Raw genomic sequence first — 16,286 nt, 5'->3', positions numbered from 1 at the left:
CAAGCTGCTGTTGGAGATAACTGGGCCTTTTTCACTGTCTTCATTGGTTATTAGCTTTCCATTTTTATTACAGTTAGCCAACAGTCAACCACTGGCTGTGTCTAAATTTCCTCCCCAACATGCTGTTTAGTGGGCCAAAACAGTATTTGAGATTTATTAGTATGTCCAAAACCTTAGTATGAAACCAATAGTACCTGAATTGCAAACAACAACATAACAGTAAAAAAATAAATAATCAAAGATAAACAACAAGAATTGAGAATGTTTGACATTTTTTACAGCTGAAATTCATTTTTTGTTATAACATGGGGAGTAAACTACTGGCGGATACCAGTACCAAATTCCAGGTACTGGTAATGTATTGGTTAAAATGTGAAGGTAACTCTACTGATCAATATATGTAAATATGTCAGGTTGGTCAAAAATATTCTTTTAATGCCAAGGTCCAAAAGTACTTGTCATGTAAATCTTTGGCTTTATTCAAAACATTCAAATACTTCCCATTATTAATATGATCTGACACCTGTTAGAGATGCTTTCAGGACAGATGTCAGCAAGTTTATCAAGAAGCACAACCACTTATGAAGAGACAGTGAAGTGACACAAAAAGCTCATTACCAAATCAGTGCTGGCACATGGCTCAGTGATGCAGAGCAGGAGATGAACAGCCAGAATGTTCTGTAATTTTTTTTTAGAAAAAGGTGATGAGTAATATTTTCACAGCTCTGTGCAGATTGATGCTAATTAACTGTTTTCATTAATGATGAGTTACTACACAGTCATGGTTACCAGTGTTTTTTTTCCCTTTGTTTATTCTTTCTTTGTCTTACATTGACTCTTTATTTGTTAACCTCACTTCTCTAGCCTGCTTGTGTGAAGTGGCTGGCTCTGCAGGTTCAATCAAGCTCAGCTCTTTATTCAAAAACTTTATTATTCATCCCTGATTTGTCAAAGCCAGCGGGGAAATGATTGAAACCATGACTTCTAAGCAATGTAGCAGCTTCCAGCACAGTGAAGAAAAACTCTACTCAGCTCTGATGCTCACTGAGCCGTGCACCAAAGTTCTCACTCTGTGTCTTCCTCCAGCGGTCCCTCCACATTAGATCATTAATCACAGAGCGGCATGGAAAGTAAAGAGTCCAGAGCTGGGAAGGAGCCCTGGGGTCAGTCGATGGTGGCCTCTCCACCCCATAAGTCCCTGGCTGGTGTCATTATTCTGACATTGTTGTGAAGGCGAGAGCTTTTGATGCTATTGATTTGGGAGGTGGGTGAAAGAGAGGAGGGATCGATGCACTTGCTGATTCAGTGGCGTTGCAAGCTCACGTCAGCTGCACAGCCTGCTTTTGTCCATGTGTGTTTATGAAAAGAACGTAAGTGTACAGTAAAAGACAGTACCAGTCTGCATGTGTCTCCCTGGTCCAGTTGTTGAATTATATACTGTATATATGGCATTTAATCACTACACAGTGCGATCCTTCTCCCCAGAGAGAGAATACAGTACAATATGCGTCTACACATCAGCTTTACACTTACAAAGATACCAGCTTTACACATAGGTATGCACTTGCATGGATGAATGTAAACATACATGTTTGAAATCAAGCCTGGAATTTCATCATATTAGAGGCAAAGCCACTTGGTACAAAGACCAAATGGCAGGGCAGCAAGGCTATAAAATAAAACATGATTTAAAGTCAGTCAGTCAGTGAAAATAAGGTAATGAGTTTAATATAAGGGTTAAGAATGACTTAACTGTCTCAAAATAATCATTGAATAATAATGAGAATGACAACTTGTTATTTTGAGATAAGTCATTATTTTTGAGATAATGACTCATTTTGAGATAACTCATTATTTTGGGATAATAACACATTATTTTGAGATAATACCTCGTCACCTCATCCCCACAAAAACAAACTTACCAGCATCACACATTCTGCCATATACACACCCATACTAAAATCAGGGGCCTTCCTACACCCAAACTCTCAGACACGAATGACAGAACCATTACACACCAGACACTCACAATAGCAAATAACTCTGTCATTTCAGCACTAAACTAACTGCCCTGCTGATATGTTCTGTGCTAGGATGTATGGATGTATTTTTGGTAGTTCTGTGTATTGTCTTAACCTGCATGCTGCCGTGTTTATTGTGCTATATCTGTGTGTTTCTGTGTTGAACAGTCTGTGAAAACAAATCTCCCTCTGAGACATTAATGTCTAATTTAAATATTTTAAGATACTAACTTGTTACTTTGAGATACTAACTCATTATTTTGAGAAAGTTTCTCATTATAATGACCAACAGGATCTTTTTTTTTTCATCACACTGGCAGAAATAGAAATAGACTTCCATAGAGAGAGACATGCTGCGCTTCCAGCAGCACAATGAAGAGGAGATGAGCGTAACGGAGATCTAGCTGTTTGTCATTGTTAATAGAGACTAACATTTGGCTCCATGAACAAGGAAAGTTTATATCACATCATCAACACTTCTATCCACATACGAACACTACCTTTCTCACTCTCTGTCTCTGCTGCAAGTCTGCATCAGTCTGAGATGTCAGGCTTGAAATCTAAACCACCACTGGTTATGTGTTCAGCGTTTCACTTGATGTTGTCAATTCAGAATCTCAACAACAGACACAAGTGTCTAAAAACTGTGTTGACAGGAAAGAGGCAGAGAAGAAAACGGCAAAATCAGCCGAGGCGGTGCAGGCGGGGCATGAAAGCTGCTGTGGCTACAGGGCAATGTGATTTTTATAGAGGGGCACAGGGCCAAACTGAGGGGGCACTGTGGCCATGGCTGCTGTGAAGTCTCTGCCCAGCCCATTGCAACTACAAGAGATTGAATTAAAATGCAATATAATCCATATGTTCATACACACAGTCATGCACAGACACTGGCATATGTAGCCATAATCTTCTCTGTATTTCCCTCGCGAGGCTCTGATCCTTTGTGCTCTCAGTCAAAGCCTTACGTTTGAAGCTATGTTCAAAGACAGCCTATCCGCTCAGCCCAGCCAGATCCAGACGAAACCCTGGTGTCTTCCAGGGTATCTCCTCAACACCCCTCCTCTCCATCCTGGCCAATCCAAGTTCAGCTCTGCGTGTCCACCCAGGGGCTTTCCTCTGGGGTATCGTCACAGACAGGCCAGCGAAAGGTGAAGGAGTATCAAACAATCTCCATCATTACCGGACATCAGGGAGGAGGGGAAAGATTAGTTGATTTGGGTCATGGAGAGGCAGAGGTTAATTAGATATTACAACATACTTGAGATTAGTCACAATGCAATTATTATGAGAAAATTGGATGTCCTTAATTAAATGTACCTCCTGTTGGAAACTAGAGGTTGTTGTCATTGGACTTAAGCAGGGAGGAATCATTGAGAAGCATAAACCATTAGGATATCAGCTGGAGAGTTTATGTTAGAGGTGCTGGTGGTTTACAAATGATTAAAATGCTGTGATGGTGTTCAGGCTGAAACAGGCGTCTGTGAAGACACTGTGTACATGAAGTCTTTGTGCAGTAATGCAGAGAATGGTTTTCTGGGCAACTGCAGCCGCCAGCTGTACACCCAAGAGCTCAACCGCATGTATCTGTCTCTACAGTCCTGTGCTTCAAACAAAATACGATTTTGTTGAGCCAAACCAAAAGCCCACAGATTTTTTTTTTTATTTATTCATTGTTTGATTTGATTTATTCATTATTTTGGTTTATTTTCTCTGTTCTGGGCTGAAAACAATTTCTGGGTTTCTTCTTTTGCTGTACATTCATGTTTGGTAAAAATGAATGTTTCTAGTGCACACTTTGAAATTATGTGCAAGTACTGTGTGTTGGCAAACAGCTTTGTGAATGCACACAACGCCCACACATGATGGCTCTCTAGCTTGTTTTAGGCTCTGTTAGAGGGAATATATCTCTGTGCCTGATTTTGATATATGGAGTACAACAATTTTTAGCTATGCTGGCTACATGAATGTAGGGATAGCTATGTCTGTTGATCCACCACTTTGGTCCAGCCTGAAATAAAACTAAAACTACTGGATGGATGCTATGAAATTTTGTACAGACATTTATGGTCCCCAGAGGATGAAGTGAAGTGATCCAACTTTAACACCACCATCAGGTTGACATTTTGGGCCTTTATTCCTCAGGTATGTTGATGAAAAATATCATTTCTGTGTCTGTTAGGGAGTCCCAATATCCTGGACACTGCATTTGCTTGCATTTGGTTCACTAGCAGTGACTAAACATGACAACAAAATGATGATAATTTGCCCCAAAACGACAAATGCATTAATGTGGGCTAGTGGGGCACTTCTGTGTTGCTGGCACAGTTTGTGATTTAAGCTTGTAAGTTGAATGTCTTTTGCAATGACCATTAGCTCTATTATTTGTCCTTAAGTCACAATTTGTATGTTGAGGCTAATGTCACTTTGTATTATGTACTGAAGTTCCTTTTAAAGAGTTCATTTCAATCCGTACACAAAGTGGCTGTAAAATCATAATGTGCTGTCTTCCCGTGCACATTTCCCTCTCGCTAATGCGCCCTCTGCTCATGAAAACGCAGGCATTGGAGGAAGATGGATAGCGAGGCGAATAATCCGGTTAACTTTTCACGTGTTTGGAGGCAGATATTTTCTCTTTAATGTGTTTATCATGACTTATGAGCTTCTGTATAGCAGCCATTAACATATGATTACCATCACAGGGCTAATGGGTTTGTCTGTTGTTCCCCATCCTGCTCGACTGCTTCATCCTCTTTTCTTCATCTTTTATCTTCGTCTTTTGAGCATTTCCTTCCTATCTCTCGCTGCCTTGCTCTCCATCATTCTCTCTTTCTCTCACGCCTCCCCTCCTCTATGTGTCTCCACTCTCGGCCCCCGCGGCCCCTCAACTCCCAAGCCAGAGCCTCCCTCCCACACACTACTCTCCATTATTGCTTAATTATCTGTGGCCTGTCATTTGAATAATGTGCTATTCCTGATTCTCGGATCTTTTTCACTTTTTCCCTTCATCTTTCACGTGCTCTTTTCTATTTACTTCTCCCACTGCTGTTCCCACTCCTCTTTGAGTTTCTGTGGTGTCAGAAGACTTTCTGCTCTCCTAACTTTCACCACCTCCTCAAAGCCCATTGACTCTCCCTCTTCCGCTGGTTTATATAGAAATCAAACCGTGTGAGAGACAGTGGAAGAGTGAGCCAAAATCCCACGTAAATCTGGTTCATGTCAGCTGCCAGTTTGATGCAGGACATTTCTTCTCTCCATCATCAGGCCCCTTATAGTAACTGCACCATTTCCATCTGAGGCACATTATAGTAACACTTATTAACTTAATCCCACCATCTTCATCTCTGCCAGCTCCAGAGTGGCAAGAAATCAAAGCCTTCACATTATTCCACTTCAGTGTTTCTGTAAATTTCCACGTGCCGGCCCATTAGAGAGCTGAAATGCTGTAGTTTACGAAGTTAAAAATCATCTTCTGTCGTCTCCAAATCCCTGCAGCACCGTGGGGCTGTCAGGGAAATCAATAATAGAGAGAGGCGACATTTGTTTGTGCACGGGTGTGTTTGTTTCAGTTTGTAAGTAATCTATCTGATGCAAACATCTTTCTAATGTGTGTGCAGCTCTGCGGCTGCTGGCAGAAAATGGATTGGTGGTGTTGTCATGGCTCCGCTGTATCAAATGCACACAAACACACCACTTTGTTCCACTGTAACTGTACACTCATCGAGGCCGCCCTGCTTTCTTCATTGTTTGTGGCTGATCATTTAACTAGGGATACCTGGGGACATTTACTGTGGCAAAGCAGGGGAGATGCTTTTGTGGTTCTGTAGCAAATCACAAGATTTGTAATGTGCAGGTTTTGATTTTAACACTAATGTCAATACAGACTAGCACTAACTAGTGTGGTGTTTTCGTGTCAGAATGAATGAAATAAGTTACAAATTTGATAACTTGTAATGTTAAAAAACTGTCTTCTGCATTTTGTACTTTGACGTTCACAAATTTGTGCTTTTTAAGCATTCGTTTCAAGTCCTCTGCTACTCTCAACATAAATGTGAAGGATCAATAAGTGTAAAGCACAGTTGCATCAATTATAGTAAGAATTAAAACATCAGATCATAGACATGGGCAAAATGTTTGGTCTGTCAGTGTAGTCCACCACGGACAAAGAAAATATGGCTAAATCTTGTGAAACTCTTTGGGTTTTAGTATCTAATTTCATTCTAAGTATGTGAATTCATATGCATTAGAGGAGGGTTTGCGTGCAGGACAAACTATGTCCTGTATTGATTCAGTGTGGGGGAGAGCATTTTATTTTACAATACAGGGCCACCCTGTATATGGGATTGATGGCAACCCTATATGGTGTATCAAACACTCAAATCTCTCCCCATGTGTCAGTGTGTCTGTGTTGTGAAGGATAACTGTTTTCTGCTATGTTGGTGAAATGCAACATGCTAATTTACTCTCCTTCAGTTTGGTTTGTTGTTGCTTCATTCTTATCATTTTTGCGCCCCGGTCAATAATGAGTCCCATTCAACCAATTGACGTTTGGCTCTGTAATGCCTCGACGCGACTGCATCACAGCGGTTTAGTACATTATAGGAATCAATAACACAAATGGCCCACTCACTTACTGCCTTTATGACTCAAATAAACCCCAGAGGCCAGTTTATTTAAGGAACTATCTACACTTCAGAAGTCATTATCAGCATTCTGTAAATTAGGTCACAAGCTTTTTTACATCAGTGTGGTCAATGCACATTAGTAGTTAAAAAACAACCGTTAATTTCCTTCACACATAACTTTAATTTGACACATAATGTGCTCACTAAGAACAAATTATGCACAGTACATTCAGTGCAGTACACAATTGTGCATCATTGTGTTATCTAAATCCTGTAAAATTGTGTGATTATTAATCCTAACTGCAGACATCAAAGACTGCAGTTAGGATGTCTGACCTGTTTGACCTAATAAAGTGTGTTTTTCCTGATTGTTTCTGCAGGGTTGGTCAAGCTCGGAGTCCACTGTGTAACATGCCAGAAAGTCGCCATAAAGATTGTCAACCGTGAGAAGCTCAGCGAGTCAGTACTAATGAAGGTACGTTTACAGCTTTCAGTCCTTTCAGTGGTTTTCTGAATTATTATTTTATTTGTTGTTGAAGTAGTTAGTTTTCAGTCTGATAACCCTTTTTCTTCCCTGAAGATAATTTCTTTTGTTACGTTTGTTTATTTGCTTTTACTTTTTATCTAGGGTGATATGAGACTAAATGTCATTTTCAATTTTCCATAGCGTGACATCATGATATGGCACAGGCGTTGTCTTTTCCTTCCAACCAATAATCTTTGCATATAACATTTGTTTTTGCGAGTAGCAAAACAAAGGAACTAGAATTTCATCTCATTATATAACCTTTTGTTAAAGAATTATAAATAAATCTGCCTTGTTCCTTGTAAAACCTCATTATATTAATATTTTGTGAAAGCTCCAGTTGTCATTCCCACAATATTATCACAATATCAAGATAAAAATACAGGGATATATTTGGTTTTGGCCATATTGGCCAGCCCTGCTATGGAATCTACAGCAATGCATCACATGTCTATAAGATCATCATGTGTTCACAGTATTGGAGAACTTTTTTAAAGAACTTTTTTTATGTATATTTAGATAAATATTGCATAGTGGCAAAGCCTGCAGTAGCAAGATATTATATATAAGCTGTATTGCCCAGCAATACTTTATACATGTAAAGAAGAAGGACAAGTGAAAAGGGGCCTGTATGAAGTTTATGTGAGTATCTAACCGCGCAAAAGTTATATATTTGTCTAGTTTTCATCAACCACATCGATATGGTCTGACTGTGAATCTTTGTTGAGCATCATTCCCCTCTCTCTCCCCAAAACCTTAGTATGCAGCAGGCAGGTCAGCTGAAGCAACACCAAGATTTAGACTGTGACTGAGAAGTGATGTCCCTGAAAGAGCCTCCTCTTTGACACATAAAATCTGGGCTGACTGCCAGCAAGCATTTCAAAAACTCAAAATCAGAAGGAGTGGAGTGCTTGAGTGGCTTTTACATTTCTACATAAATCAATGGCTGATCTTGTGAAAATGTTTGAATAAGAGTGATTTATATCATAATGAGCCTTATGAAGAGTGGAACCACAGGCTGAGTTAGTGACAGTGGGGCTTCGAAGCAGCTGATTTTCATCCTTTTCAAATGTCGAACTTAAGGAGTCAGCTGTTTGCTTCCCCTGCCAGGATTCAGCACATCTAAGAAACCTTGGAATAACACAACAATAAAACATATTTCTGCAAGTATAATTACTATACTCTCTCTCCCAAACACTTCAGAATCTTCTGGGTGAAACACTCCTATTTCTTATTTTGCTGTTAACCACACTGCCTCTTTTTGAAGGAGTTTTTTTTCCCTTATTAACATCCCATGGCTCCTGCTGCGGCAACTCCATTCAGTGTCTTCTTAAAATTGGCATGCTGCAAAATTGGCCCTCATGTTGATGGAATAGTTGTAAAGAAACCGAAGAGAGCAGGAAGATAAAGGACAACAAGCTGCTACAACCTGAAAATTGTCTTTCACTGGACACATGCAGAGAGGAGCGCTGACTGTAATTGTTTGCTTATGAGCTGGAAAGCAGGAAGCGGGAGGGTTTGCTCACAGTACAGGCTATCTGCAAATGGAAAATCCCTCCGTTTTGCATCACTTGTGTAGCAGCATCATTAGACTTTAGATGAAAAGCTGCCTGTGCTCAGATATTGCTGTTTGATAAACAGTCGGTATTAATCAGCCTCTCGCTGTGTCAGTGTCTCCCCGACTTTTTCTCACTCATCGCTGTCTTGCTCTGGAAGTCGCTCTCTTTCTGTCTCTTATTCGCCTCAACATGCAGTCTAATATTTTCATGAGGGAGAGACAGGTCGTTTCTGTTGCCTCAGCACTGACAGAAGTATTATTAGTTGTAGCAGAAGTAGTCGCTGGAACCGTTGTAACAAGTGACAGCAGAGAGGAAGGTAGGAGGATAATGTCCCAACCCAGGTGTTTCACATTGGGCTGTCCTGCGGAGGAATATGATCGTAACAGATGCCAAACGCTGACAGGTTTCCGACAGGACCAAGGCTTTCGCTGAAGCTGCAGTTCAGAGCCAATTACTGAACTCAGCCATTGTCACACTTCCCTCAAGTGCAGCTGGCCCCTGGTGTGCGTGTGTTTGTGTGTGTGCTATCAGGTGTGAGTTCATGTATTTGCAATAGGGATTGAATTACTGAAGTCCTCTGAAAAAGGCAAATTCATGTCTTTTAAGTAAATTATAATCAATCACTTCTACAAAATCACAAATATATTACTAAATTGTATTAACAAATATGTTGTGATGACAATGTAATTCCTGCTTAGATTGTGTTCACAGACAACATTTCTTTGAAATGTTATAACGTGCTAGACTCACTAGACAGTGGTTCAGGTGGGTGGCAGGCGTACAGAGTGCAGACCCCTGCAATAAAAGCACCTTAGTTAAGGTTGGGAAAAGATAGAAATTTCACTTCAATATTGATATTGAATTTTGGAATATTCATAAATAAATCGGTGACACTTTATTTGAAGGAGTGTGCATAAGACTGTCACAGTGGGTCATTTATGAGTCTTTATGAATGTTTATGACTGTTGTTATTAAGTGTCATTTTTAAGTGTTATTTTTTGTGCAAAGTTGATGTCTGTTATGACAACTTGATATGAATCAAAACAACATAATCTGTCCTTGTCATGACAACTTGACATTATCAGTCTTAAAGAAATTATTTAGCTTTATGTTTTACACACACAATAAACTGTCACATGTGGTAACTTTTCACACTGACGTCATGAGACCATTATAAATGTGTTCTGAATATTTTCCTTGATCTCAAGTGAAGTGATACATTTTAAACTCGTCATGAATGTGTCACTTAATGTTATAAGGCCAGTACCAAGGTGATCTGATGGACAGATAACAGTTAGCTTGTTTATTTGTTGCTAATCTAGGCTAACCGCTGTGTGCTCTTAACTGTAGTTGGCAGTAGCTGGTTATCTCAGTTAGCTGCAGAGCTAGCTCCTGACAGGTGTCAAGACATGGCTATGACAGTGTAATGACAGTCTTATGGTCACCCCTTCAAATTAAGTTGTGCCAATAAATCTTGAATAATGCTGTAGTCACAGCGTGTGCAAGATTGTCAGAAAACAAATGAAATAGTTTATCTGTGAATACTGAGCTGACAGGTTCAGTATCAACATTTTCATGACTTGCCAGTACATCATTAAAAACATTTCCTCATTATGTTTGTAGAAAATGTAGTTTGGTTGGTATCATGGTTCCCTCAAAATGTATTTGCTGTAACAACTTAGTTGCATATAAACAGAATCTCTCTCAAAATTGATGCTGCAATTGTGTTTCTTTTCATTTACAGAATCAAGTACTTTCCATTTTTTTTTATCATGTGAACAAATCTGTGTTTGTGTTTGTGGAGTGTGGGATCAAATGTGCATGTTTCTGCTGTTTTTCATCCCCATGGTCCCCACAGGTAACATTCAGTATTTTATTGGCTTTCATTGATGTACTGTAAATATGTAGTATTGTTTTTCTGTCAGTATTTCCATGTGTTGATGTACAGCATGTGAACTGATTTGTTCATTGGCCTTTGACAGCAGCTTGAGGGCTCAGTTACAGTCCAAAGCCTCTGTGCCACAGTAAATTATGAGTATATAAATATAACCTGTTCAACCACACTGTTCGTTGATGAGGTCATCTGTAAAGTCCCCTCTATAGTTTTGGGACAAACTTGGAAAAAACATCAGTTCACTCTCCCATGCTGAGGTTCCTACTGTGGCTGGACAGGTGTTTCCTGACTCAAAACCAGCCACTTTCCCATATTCCCATTGTGTTGCACTTCTCCACAGTGTGATATGTCTGTTCTCCGGCCTGCTCGTGTGGCTGTCAGACTGTCAGAGTGATCGGGCTGCACTCTACTGCAAGGCTCAGACTGTGAAATGTCACCTTTTAATATGCTAATGTTTCGGGTCCCCATGGTGCCATTAGGGAAGAATCTGACTCTCCTGGACAGGTGTGTGTGTGTGTGTGCAACACTGCTGACGACACACATATATACACACAGACAGGCCATACACACATACACACAAGAGTTCATAAGAATGTGTGAACATGTGTCACACAGACACACACACACACACACACGAGCATGATACACATCATCCTTCTACGTCTGTCCTTCCCCCCGACTGGCCTTGCAAGTCAGGGGTCTGTGAGAGGAGATGACGGCTTGAATTAATTGTCTCAGAGTGTCTGGCAGTGAGATCTTCCCTCCACTCGCCATGTGTTGAAGTTTGTATAAATAATGTTGAACTCTTAAGTCCACAGCCCCACAGGCTGTGACACTACAGACCAGAAAGACATTGGATAATGAATTTGTCTATGAACTTCAGTCTATGAACTGTCAGGTTGTTGTCAGGGAATGAGCCTTGACTACTTCAAAGAGCAACAGCAGCCAATGTTTCTTTTCTTGTTCACTTCTAAGCAGAAAACCTAACAATGGAGGTAGTTGAATAGTAATAAGAGTCTGCGTCAGTGGGAAGTGACTGCCTGTCATGCTCCAAATGATGAGAGAGAAACCGACAGAAAGAGAATACACAGTATGTGCACATATGACAGTATGTCAGCACTCATTGGCATTGAGGCCAAACAGAATACAGCGTGGCGATCCGATACAAAGAGAAGCTCAGATCCAACACTGCATGTGTGAGCGTATCTCAAGGGAGTAGTTAATGTTTCTGAAACTCAGCCAGCCCTCTCTCTCTCTCGTTGCCATGTCTCTGTGCCGTGGGGCCGTCGGGTTGAGAGAGAGCTGGAGGGAGGGCAGAGGAGAGCAGGACTCAGGAGAGAGAGATGGACATGCTGTGAGAAACCCTGCTGAGACAAGATAACACAGACGCCTTAGTAGGTACACCACGTCTCTACTCACATTTCCTGTCAGGAGTCGGTGTGTTTTGTTCTTGAACTGTTCATGTGACATTCACACATACGGTATGGCCAAATCTTGAGAAAGCCTAATATATCCCTGTCTCTTGTGATACAGGAATTTTATATAAAATGGATCTGCTTGCATACACTTGAAAATAGAATACAAAAATAAACATGATTTAAATTCACACACAACAACGTGACGAGCCCTGTAATTTTGTCACAATAATTCTTGAAAATAAATCCTGAGTTACAAGCCAGAGAAATTCTGGTAAGCAGAGCTGGGTATAATTTAAGAACTGTCAATAGTAGTGCTGATACAATGCCAGAATTTTAGTAACAATCCCCAAAAAATTGTTTTATTTTCTCAGTGCTTCACTTTGAGAAATACAAACATGTTTTTCTACAAAAAGAAGCAAAATTTCTAGATATTAAATGTCTAAACACAAGGAGACACCCAGGATCTTTGGCTCAATTAAATAGAACTAATTACACTGTATTTCATCACTAAAAAGCTCAAATCTGACCTCCCCAAAAGGTGATGAGGTTTAATACCAGGTCCAATTCATAAAGCTGGAGGTCAGGTTTGTCCCCTGCCAGTCCACATTTGTTTAGCAAACACACCACTGTTTCACCAGCCACCAAAATTGAAAAGGAAAAGACAGTGATATGCTTCCTATGAATTCTTCTCTGGATAGCAGGCCAAGACCTCCAGCTTGTGATTTGCTAATATTTAACAGGGGGGATGGCCCAATGGGAGCACACTAGTGATGAGAAGACCAGTTCTTTTAAGTAACCTGCTACAAATACTATATAGTTTAGAGAATTTTATTGATTCAAGACGAAGAGAAGGGAAGAAGCAAAAACAAGTGCAGTGACACTGCTTCAGCACCATGGACAGCATCATGGATTTATTAATACACAGCACAGTTAGGCAACTGATATGTCAGAGCCATGGTCGGGGGCCATAGATCCTAACTTGCACAAACTTCAGTCAGATAAAGGACCAATGACTCAGGCAGACTAGATTAACATATTCAATTAAACAACCCCTCTGCCCTGCATTGTTTTTGCTGCCAAATGATGGAGAAGCGGGATGGCAGGTTAACAAGGGGGGATGCATGTTGGTGATTTTGCTGATAAGGAGGTTGGCATTTTTTATCCCTCCTGAAAGCACCTACTGGAGACCGCCTCTTTGAGAGTGAATGGAGAGCGGTTTTGCACCCAAACATGCCAAAGAGGTAAATGCATCAGGGTTTGTGTCAACCGGACTAAACAAGTCTGATGTGAACCTGGCCTTTAATCGCATGGTTAAATCATATCTTGTTTTCTCTTGGCCTGAAGAGCATATACTGTGGCACAAATCCGCTGTATATTGGAAGACCACAAGTCTGTTATTGCAGTGCTTCCAAGCACTTACTGTTAAACTGATGGTCATGTTGATGTCGATGACATGGTGGAAAAAATTGCCACTGAGTAGAATCTTGCTACTGCAGTCAACTACGGTCTGACGAGCTTTCCCCGTGAGCACAGGATTCACTGTACCATATTTCATACCATATTACCTATCATTATGCTGAGTGGAGCAACTTCTCTAATCCACAGTTTAGTCTCGGGGTGAGTTAAATTGTTGCTAGCCTCTAGCACTAACAACTAGCAGAGGGAGCAGGGTATCTTTAGCATGCAGCAGTTGGTGGTTGCTGTTGATGCCGGCTCTGTTTCTCCCTCTGAGCCAGTGAGCTGGTGGCGGCTGCTGCTGTTGGGATAAGGACAACTAATTAGCCAGAGTGACTCTCTCTCCTCCTGAAGCAGCGCAACTTCAAAGTCACTCGACTGTCCCCAAGCCCAGAGAGAGAAAGGAAGAGAGGCAGAGGAGGAATGAAGTGTGGGATGAAGGCAGATAGAAGGGGAGGGAAGAGTATGTACGTGTGTGTGTGGGGGGGGGGGGGGGGGGGGTTCGACAGGATGGTGAACATGAAGTTAGAACACTTTGGATGGATGTCTTATGAAGTAGATCTTTCTACATAGCTACGTTGGTTTTATGACAGGGTTTTTAGCATGGTGAGGTTACTTGATGCTGTCCTTGATGTCAGTCATAACATTTCAGATGAGAAATGAGTATGAGAGAGAGAGAGAGAGAGTTTGGAGATGGAGAAATATGCAATATAATTGCCCCCTGAAGCAAATAATTGAAGCGCTATGCTAAGGACACCGCATGTAAGAGCTGAGTACAACGAGGCAGTGCCACAGCCGGGGTAGACAGCTGCATTACCTAAGATGGCCTGGAATGTAAGGAAAAGGGTCGGTCCTTTTTTTCATAAATTAACATGATCAGTTCCGTTTGAATATATGATCACATCTCCAGAAAAAAAAAACTGATGATGATCTGCATAGAAATATTATTAAATATCAATGATTGCAAGTGAAAACGACAGTGTGCTGTTGTCTTTTTTCTGTGACTGTCCATAGATTAGGACATTTTGCTTCTACTACGGAATTAAAGGATAACTTCGATATTTTTCAGCCTGGACCCTATATTTTGTGTCTAAGTGACTAATGGGGACAGCTATTTTTGAAACTGGTCCTTTCTTGAGGGAGAGTGTTATAGCTGGCTGAAGCAAAATTGAGCTGAAAAACTAAAAGTGCTTGCTTTTTTGTTTTTGTTTTTTCCACTGACAGGCTCAGATTCTTATTATAGGTGTCTATGCCAACATTATGAAAAGAATCACAACAGAGAGAAATCTTTTTATTAAGAGAAAGATCCTCTTTGTTTACGCAGAAACAGACGCACTCTGTCTGTTTTAAATGACCAGACTCCATTGATGAAAACAGTAATTTACTTCTCTTCTCTACTGATGCCTCGATTGGTTTGTAGTTATTTAAAAAAAAAAAAAAAAGGCTGGAAAATAAGTTATCCTTCAGTTCCATACAGGAGGCAAAATGTCCTAATTTATAGACAGTCAAAGAGTAGAACATTTGCACACCTGTGCAAGTGTGTAGACATTTGTTAGACAGTTTTAATAACAGTCTGAGTCTGTCAGTGGCAAAAACAAGCACTTTTACTTATGTTGCAGCTCAGTTTCATTTCTGCTGGCAGCAGTGGTCTCCCTCAATACCAGACCAATTTCAATTAGCCACTTAGACACAGAAATATAGGAAAATAGAGTCCATGCTGAAGTTAACCTTTCGACCAGATAATTTGTGTAATCTGTACAGAGGTACATCTGTATCTGTAGTCTAAATAACAACATGAAGGAAGTTTAATTTGAGATGACTGTAGTACATAATGGGTGCCCAGGTTTGAATGCACAATATCTAAAATAACAATTTAGGACTAAAGCGGCAGAGAAAAGCAAGGAATGAAGGTTGAGCACACCAGCCGACAGAGATTGTGGTGGGCGGGTGAGGAGCAGAATGCCACGGCCACAGATGAATCACACAAGGTCTAATCTTGTTATCCCGACACCTCGCTGACAGCACTGTAGCTTTCTTTCTCCGCCATCTCTACTCTTCCCCCCCTAATGATTATAGATTGGCCATTCTCTCCCGTCTCTGTTGTGCCGCGAGTGGGTTGGATATAGAAATGCTTCCAACACGCACACGTTCCTCTTTAACTTTATGTTTTGTGCAAATGTGTTTGTGTGTGTGTGTCTGTGTGTGCACATGTCTGTGCCGCTGCGGAGACAACGCAGACACCCCTGGAAATAAATGGGTTTCATATGTTGTGCCCCTGCGCGTTGATCCATCAGCTTTATGTGGCGCTGAGCCAGAAGCCAGGGCTTAGCACACAGTTTGATCTGAACAGGCTGGCTGCACAGAAAGACTTCTCTGCTGTACGTTTGCTGCTTATTTCACTCATTTCTGTCTTTTGGTGAATGATTGCTTGCGAATGCTGGGTGAATTTGACTTTTTGCAATAAAAAAAATCAAGAAATATAGTTGCATTTGTTCATTTGCGCTGTAAAAATAAACTGTTTTAACTTAAAAATGCTAGTGTTTGGGCTGGCTTAAAATTTTAAATTGACTGAATTTCATTTCTTTATAAACTTAAGTTAATGTGTTGACTGAACTCACAGTACAGTGCGTTCATTCAAAGCATTATTTCAAGCCAAAAGACTTCAAGTTAGAAGAACATATTTATAAGTTCTGAAAGTAAATATTAGAAATTTTAAGTTTAATTAACGTGAATAAATTAATCTTGGCTTTTTGAATGTTGATTATAGCTCTATTAAAGAACAAAACCATGA

The 16,286-nt window shown here is 40.5% G+C and overlaps 1 protein-coding gene across 5 annotated transcripts in view; it reads left to right on the top strand.

The window, feature by feature from the left end:
* brsk2a (BR serine/threonine kinase 2a) overlaps positions 1 to 16,286 on the top strand; it is a 219,430-nt gene that overhangs the window by 122,771 nt on the left and 80,373 nt on the right. For all 5 annotated transcript variants that reach the window (XM_084734104.1, XM_084734103.1, XM_084734102.1 and 2 more), the window contains exon 2: positions 7,024 to 7,118. In XM_084734104.1, the coding sequence (XP_084590230.1) occupies positions 7,024 to 7,118 (95 nt within the window). The remainder of the gene's footprint in view (positions 1 to 7,023; positions 7,119 to 16,286) is intronic.

Source organism: Lutjanus erythropterus, chromosome 13 (assembly GCF_056507025.1).
Source record: "Lutjanus erythropterus isolate fLutEry1 chromosome 13, fLutEry1.hap2, whole genome shotgun sequence".
In the NCBI taxonomy this organism is placed as follows: domain Eukaryota; kingdom Metazoa; phylum Chordata; class Actinopteri; order Lutjaniformes; family Lutjanidae; genus Lutjanus; species Lutjanus erythropterus.
Note: the sequence above shows the minus strand (reverse complement) of the source record. Positions and strands in the feature narration are given on the sequence as shown.